The following is an 8100-nucleotide window of genomic DNA, read 5'->3' on the forward strand; positions in this document are numbered from 1 at the left end:
CACATATATATGGAATCTAAAAAAAAAAAAATGGTTATGAAGAACCTAGGGGCAGAATGGGAATAAAGACGCAGACCTACTAGAGAATGGACTTGAGGACACGGGGAGGGGGAAGGGTAAGCTGGGACAAAGTGAGAGAGTGGCATGGACATAGACACACTACTAAACATAAAATTGATAGCTAGTGGGAAGCAGCCGCATAGCACAGGAAGATCAGTTCGGTGCTTTGCGACCACCTAGAGGGGTGGGATAGGAGGGTGGGAGGGAGGAAGAGATATGGGGATATATATATATGTGTATAGCTGATTCACTTTGTTGTAAAGCAGAAACTAACACACCATTGTAAAGCAATTATACTCCAATAAAGATGTTAAAAATAAATAAACAATTTTAAAACAAAAAGCTTTTAGGGCTCCCCTGGTGGCACAGTGGTTGAGAGTCCGCCTGCCGATGCAGGGGACACGGGTTCGTGCCCCGCTCTAGGAGGATCCCACATGCCATGGAGCGGCTGGGCCCGTGAGCCATGCCCGCTGAGCCTGCGCGTCCAGAGCCTGTGCTCTGCAACGGGAGAGGCCACAACAGTGAGGTCCGCGTACCGAAAAAAAAAAAAAAAAAAAAGTGGAATTTCAAACCACAGTAGGAAGGATAGATTATTCCACAAAAGACAACTGAGAATATTAACTGGTTGGCTGTTTTAAAAAAAAATGAAACATGAGTTGTATTGATACCTCATACCATACATTAGAATAAATTACAGATAGATTAGTTCAATATAATGAGACCACTAAGGAATTAGAAGAAAAAAATGAGTAAATGTTTGCCTCAACTTAGGATAGGGAAGGTTTTCCTAATTATACAAGCAAAGGTAGAAAGCTTAAGGGGAAAGATTTATAGTTTCTGTTACATAAAAACAAAAACCTTAGGCATGTCAAAAATATCATAAACAAAACAGTAAAAGACAAACAATAAATGAACACTTGCCAAGTATTAACAACCATTTTACATAAAGTGTGTTATAAAGTTCTAAGAAAAGGATGATCCATCAGTTAGAAGAAATTTTGAAAAGGTTAAGATGCAAATAAGATGACAAATGATGCACACACTTACTCACCCTAACAAATATTAAATATGAAATTGGGCTAAGATTTTTTTCTCCAATCAACTTGGTAAATGTTAAAACTAACTTTTGGTTATAGAAGAATCTAGAAAGTGAGCATTCATACACTGCTGGTGGGAGAAAAAGCCAATTTCTAGAAACTTATCCTAAATAATCAAAGATGAGCCAAACATTTACGTACAAGAATGTCTGTTGTGTCATTTATGTTCCTTGACTTTAGCATTATAAATTTAATATATGCTTGTTATAAAAAACTAATCAATTCAAACCATGGCCCGATACTATACATCTGGTTCTAGAACCTGCCTTTTTGATTTTAATATTTCATAAAAACCTTTATTCTTTTAAATAGATACATAATAAATAATTGTATTCATACATAAAAATATGTAAGGAATCTCCTTAAAAAACTATAACAGTGTGGTACTGGCAACTTTTTTACTGGCAACTTGTTTACTATTATAAACAAGTCAACAATCATCACCCTTTACATTTTTCTTCACACTTTTAGGCAAGTATTTTTGTAGCATATATATCAAAAAGTGAAATTGATGACCCAAATTATACCCACGTAAAATTGATAGCTATTGTCACGTTGACTTCCAAGAGAAGTTGTATCAATTTATATTCCCAACAACACTGTGTGGATTATTCATAACAGTGAGAAATAAGAAAAATCTATATGTCCAAAGGGCTTCAAAATTATAGTAAACATAATCAAGGGATTATTTCCCAGCCACTAAGAATGATGTTATGGATGAATGTTAAATGATATAAAAATGTTTATCATGAAAGATTAAGTTACAAAAATAAGTTAAACAGTGTGAGCCTCTTGGAATTCATACAAGTTTTTAAAGAATATCTATTGACCTATACATTAACCCATCAGGCTGTGCAATGGAATGTTAATCATAGTTATCTTTGGGTGGTGGAATTACAGGCCATTAAAATAACTTTTCTCTTATGCTTTCCTGAATTTTCTATATTCTAGAGAAAAAAAAATATGTTTTTGCAATCAAAAACAAATCATAGGGCTTCCCTGGTGGCGCAGTGGTTGAGAGTCTGCCTGCCGATGCACGGGAAACGGGTTCGTGCCCCGGTCCGGGAAGATCCCACATGCCGCGGAGCGGCTGGGCCCGTGAGCCATGGCCGCTGAGCCTGCGCATCCGGAGCCTGTGCTCCGCAACGGGAGAGGCCACAACAGTGAGAGGCCCGCGGTACCGCAAAAAAACAAATCATAATCTATTTTAAAAAAACAATAAAACACTATCTGAAAACTAGTTGTATAGAAGAATTTATATGCAACCACTCTTGATTATCATAATGAAGAGTTTTTCAGGATAAATATTACCTACCCAGCCAAGTGTTTGCCAACTGAGTCCACACTTGGAGTATTCAGTATGGGGCACCCCAACGAGTCATCAAGTGCTCACTGGTCTCCCCTGAAGGTCGGCCTGTGCTCAGGGTGCCAAAGGCAAAGATGAAGACCAAGGGGCTCTGCCCTCAAGGAGCCCTCAAACTAGAAGGGAAGAGGGGGCAAGTACCAGCCAATGTTAGTTGAAGGCAGGACATGGAAGGGGTCAGGACACGCTGTTGAGGTTCCCAGCCAGAAAAGTTAACACATTCAAAAATTAAAACCAAAAGAGTTAAGGCAATAGCAGGCTGGAGTTATACAAAGTTTTACAAGCTCGTTATACAAGGGAGTTATGTGTCAAATCTCTCCTAGAGGAAGCCCTAACCATCTGCAAGTACTTGAGAAGTGTAAACCCTAAGGTGGGGAAAACTAAAAGCTTTTCAAGGTAAGAGGACAGCAGAATATTAAGGACAAAAGTACTGGGCATATAATACACTAGACTAGGGAAGTGAAAGAAAACTTTGTTTCCTCTGACTTAAAAGAGAAAGAAATAAAAATACTAGCAAATACATAAAATTCCATTTCAATAAACTTCCTACTTTTTCTAAGCCCAGGTAACAACTATTCAAGTCATATTTAATACAACTAATTCATAATGCTTCAAAAGAATTTACCCAAATTTTTAGAGACGGTCTAAAGGGAATGTGCCTTGTGCTTAAAATGAAGAGCTCTTAAGAGATGGTTCTGGTAGCCTAGATTTCTGGCTTTCCTGATTCTACGAGATTTTTATACTTGACATTTCACAGGAAAAAAAAAAAAAGCAAACCAAAAGTCACCATAAAAGTGCCCCAATCCTCTATCTAGATGCAATCTAATACATACTAGCTTGAGCATAGAATTAAGTTCATACTTTAAAATGAGGGGATGAAAAATATTTGAAATGACAGCAAAACAATAGTCAATTTTTGGTGATCCACAAAAAAGAAAGCATGACATGATTAGCTTTGGTCAGCTTGAGTTTAATAACATGGGATCATTACATTTTCCATAGGTAAAGTACAAGAACACTTAGAACAGGTAGGAGTTCTCAGCACGACTTCTAACTGTGCTCTGGTAAACAAGACAGGCGGTAGAAGTGCCTTTAATAACGCTCATAAACCCACGGCGCCATTTAAAACATCAAACGTGCTTCAGACAAAATGCAACTCGTTAAGCTAGAAGCTTCCCTAACAGCACCGACTGTAGAGCGGTGGGTCTCAAAGTGTCCCTTTACTCTCCTCCCCACCAGCAGCACAAGCCACACTGGGGAACTCTTTACACATGCAAACTGTCCACCTCCTGCCCAGCCATCTGGTTTACCAAGCTCTCCAAGTGGTTGCAAGTTGAGGGTACTGCTGTGGAACACACTACAGAGGTTGTGAGTGTGAAACCAGGCACAAGATGCCCAATTCAGTGTGTCAGGCCAGTTCCATTTTGTTTGACCCAACCTCCACTTCCCATTCCCTGTCCCTTTTAGCGGGCAGCCCAAAGAGCAGGGCCCTTGTTCAAAACATACTTTCAAAAGGCCTTTAGAGATAGGTCTAATGGAAAAACCATCTATTTTTCATATGTTACCACAGGAACATGAAGCATCATTTACTCCTGTAAGAAAGGTCTCCTTTGCAGGGGACACTGAGTATTTACAGAAAGATCACTTTATCCTAGGAAACCAGATTTTGGAAAAGTAAATACAGGAAACTCAGCCTCTAAGCCTTCCATATACACCTTTACAGCTCTTGTTCAAAGTGAACTTTCCCTAATTTCAGCTGCCCAATAATGAAAACATGTGTCCTGGGCAAACCTCCACGGTTCACTCTGAAAGACATCATTACCAAGTAATGGAGAAGCTGACCTGTTTCCTCTCTACCCATCCTTCATGGCATTTCGTGTCCTAGGACATTCTTCTTTAGCCTACGTTTAGTCCTACTTCTGGGAGCTGCCATAAAAATAATAATGCTTTTTTCTGGATGATAAGACCCATTATAAAATCAATGTCATTTTGTGTGTAGTGTTAAAATTTATTTTTATTTATTTTTAAAGTTTATAAATAGCTTCCATATTTACCATCTCATTTTATTCACATAACAACCTGTGAAGTGGGTAGTTTTATTATTCTCACTTTATAGATAAGAAAACTGGAACTTAGTGCTGACTTCAATAAACAACTGACCACTGAACAGTAAGGAGGAAATGCAAATGTTCTGCATCTAAAATTAAAGAATTCACAAGGTCCAAAAGAACTCCCAAACTTTCTTGAAGTTGTCATCTGCCAAACGATATTTGCTAAAATCTCTGAGTAGGTTTTTAGTTTAGGTGGTATTTTCTGTCTTAGGAAGGGTGGGGAGATGGAGAATGAGATAAGACAAACTCTCAGTTACAGAATGGACATAACCTGCAATGATACCTGGGAATTCTATGAGGGTCAAAGTGACAATGATGATGATTGATTAAACTCTTACTATGTGCTAGGCACCATTCTAGGTTCATTAATCATATTCAATGATCCTATTAATATCACCATTCTACAGATGAGGAAAACAAGGCACAAGGAAGCTAAGTAACTTGCCCAAGATTACACATCTTGCTCCCTTGACACACGGAGGACATGGGACTGGAGAAGCCAAGCCCCTGTGAGGTTTGCTCCGCCAACGACGGAAACCTGACATGGGAGCGCAGCCACCACAGGAACCTAGATTATGTTCCCAATGTTGCCATTTAAGCAACAGTCTCCACATTCTCTTGGCCAAAACATCAATCAAGTAATCAGAAGAATCAGCTGAGACTCCTAACAGTTCCTTCTCAGACTGTTCCCATAGAGGTGGGAAAGGAGGGGAAAGATCCCGGTTTTCTAGATCTTGATTACTGATGGAACACTGGCTAATTTGCCTGGAACTGCCTTCAACTAATTTAAGAAAAACTAGCAAGGAAAGCAACTCTGGAGGAAATGTGCAGAATAAAGATACACATGGCACTGATGGGTATTTAGTAATCTAGCAGAAAGTGAGGTGGGAGGCAGAAGTGGTAGTCAATGTACAGAAGGACATTGGCTTTTTTTGGCCAAGTTCAATGGCTTTTTTTTTTTTTTAAAGCAATATAAATAAAAAGGAATCCTCACTGGTGTAAGTTCCTCCTGCCTTCTTTTCCTCTACTTTTTTCAACTGCTCATAGTTTGGAACTGTATGAGCCAGCTTTCACATATTGATCAACCTGTGCAAATTTATACATCTTTTTCTTAAGAAAGGAAACAAAGATCAAGTTGAACTCAGGCAAAAGAGTAAAATTCCATGATGAATGAATGCAGTCTTCATGGGCAAGTATAGTATGATGGGGGGGGATGGGGCAACTTTACAAAGCTTCCTCAAATTTGCTTACCTTCATTGTTTCTTGCCTCTGATTTTCACTGAATAACCTAAGACCGCCTTGAGATCCTAAGAGTCCAAAAGAAAACCCAATTAAAGCAATCTCCAGGGTATTCCACCCCTCTCAACTCGAGGAAAAGTCCCAAACCTGGGAGATGGGACTGCAGTGACCACAGTTAGGTGACTTTTAATATCCACATTCCTTCCACACTCTCGTAATTCTGGCCCAACTACCTACTAACTGTGGGACCATGTGCTTCACCTTCCTCCTCCATAAAATGGGGACGATAATACTTTCTTCATCAGGTTGGTGTGAAAATTAAATGAGTTAATACATGCACAGCACTTAGAACAGTACCTGGTACAGAGTAAGTGCTCAAAGAGTGTTAGCTATTATTATTATTACTATTAGCATTTGCAAAAAACATTACATAGGGACCCAAATACAGGAAGCTTCTACTGTATTGGTAATGTTTTACTGCTTTAACAAAAAATCTAAAATTAGAACCATCAATACAAAAATATAAAAAGGTCTTGGGAAAAGAAAAAAAAAAAGCCACTCAGAGTCATGCCACCTGTTGGTGAGTTTCAGGTGAGGGTATACCTCGGAGCAGCTGTGGAATCCCGTTCCACGGCTACTCTGTATTTCCCTTATATGATGCCTCCACTTCTGCTGCGGTTCTTAATCAGCGTTTCATGGGCAGGATTACGGGCGGGTCCGTGAACCCCCTGAAACTGTACACGGAACTGGGTGGGGCTGCGGCTCTGGGCATTTTGCAGGGAGGGGTTCTATAGCTTTTCTCACGCTCTAATAAATGATCTTGTAGGGAGCAACTTGCTTTACAGGGTTAAACGCAGGAGATAGCGACTGAACAATTCATTTCACGGAAGCTACGGCAGTAACCAGGACACCTGGGCTGTCAAACTGCTATCTCAACACGAGACCCGGCGCCGCGATGGGCAAGAGCCGGCCGGGCAGTGACCTTCACCGTCGAAAATCTCACCGGCTCCCCAGACCCGACCCGGGTTTGCCGGGTTTAACTTCCCCTCCCTTCCCCCATCCCTCGTTCTCTTCCAAAAACAAACTCAAAGGAAATCAGCAGCGCTTCGTCTAGGGTTTCACTCCTGCCCTCGGCGGACACTTAAACCACTTCTCCAAGGGAAGTTAATTAAAAGAACAATTAATCCGCACAAAAATCCACAACCCACCCCCAAAGCTCGAGAACTCTCAAAGTTAGAAGACTGAGGCGCCGCTGCTGATGGTGAACATCTGCCGGTCGCTGGGGCTCACGGGTAGGCGGCGGGTACGAAAGGGAAGCAGCCAAGGTCCGGCCGGAGGGTCGGACGCTGGCCACCCTCTGCGAGTGTACGCGCTACCGACGCCAGTGACGACGGGCTTGGAGGCAGCCAGGTAAGCAGGTAGGTGTGGGCAAGTGTACGAGCACACAGAGAAGGCGGATTAAAGTTCAAGCCCGTTCACCCACCGCTCCCCCTTCCCCGGCGGGTGTTCTCACGCACGGCCCGGCGGCCACTTACGGGGGAAAGCCTGAGCGCTCGACGGTCCCCCTCTTTGGAACAGGCTCACCCAATTCCTAATAAGCCCGAGTGACTCCCCTTGCCCCCCAGCCTTCAAGCCTCGAAAAGCATTCGCCGCCCTCTCCTCTCCTAGGCGGGCGCAGAACACCCCCGGGAGAGAGAAGTGGAGGGGACAGGGGAAAGCGGGGTGTCGCGGAGGGCAGGTGCCACCGGGCGCGCAGCAGGCAGCGTACATACCCAGCACGAAGAGGGCGAGCTGTCCAGCTGAGGTAACCATTTTACGGGCGGCGGGCGGCAGGCGCTCCAGCCTCCTGCCCTACCTGAGGTGCCCGAGTGTCGAAGCGGCGCCGCGGTGCGGGGGAAAAAGGCGCCGGCGAGGCAGGGCCAGCCCCCGGCGCGGGCGGGCGGAGGGAGGACTGCGCGCCTCTGCTGGCACTCGTCCCGCCGCGCCGCCGGCCAGGCGGAAACGGGAAGGCGGTTACCGTCGCCTCCGCCACTCGGCTACCGGGCCCGGCGGACCACCTTCGCGCCCCGGTGAGGGGCCCCTCTAGGGGCACGGGGGTGGGGGTGGAGCGGGGGTAGGGGTGGAGCAGGGGCGGGGACACTGCGCGCACAGTGCCGGGCGGGGCGGGGCGGCGCGACCTGGAAATGTCCGAGTCCGCGGCGCGAGCCGGGCACCGAGGCCGAGGGAAAGG

General features: G+C 43.8%; 1 protein-coding gene across 5 annotated transcripts in view; it reads right to left on the minus strand.

Moving 5' to 3' along the window:
- TGFA (transforming growth factor alpha) overlaps positions 1–7878 on the minus strand; it is a 101513-nt gene extending 93635 nt beyond the window's left edge. For 4 of the 5 annotated variants that reach the window (XM_024133575.3, XM_055089235.1, XM_055089234.1 and 1 more), the window contains exon 1: positions 7643–7850. In XM_024133575.3, coding sequence (XP_023989343.1) covers positions 7643–7682 — 40 coding nt within the window. In that variant the 5' untranslated portion in view covers positions 7683–7850. Of the gene's footprint in view, positions 1–7642 lie in introns of all 5 variants that reach the window. The other variant, XM_007128939.4, reaches the window with a different exon arrangement.
- Between the last annotated feature and the right edge of the window lie 222 nt (positions 7879–8100).

The sequence above is a fragment of the Physeter macrocephalus genome, chromosome 12 (assembly GCF_002837175.3).
Source record: "Physeter macrocephalus isolate SW-GA chromosome 12, ASM283717v5, whole genome shotgun sequence".
NCBI lineage: Eukaryota > Metazoa > Chordata > Mammalia > Artiodactyla > Physeteridae > Physeter > Physeter macrocephalus.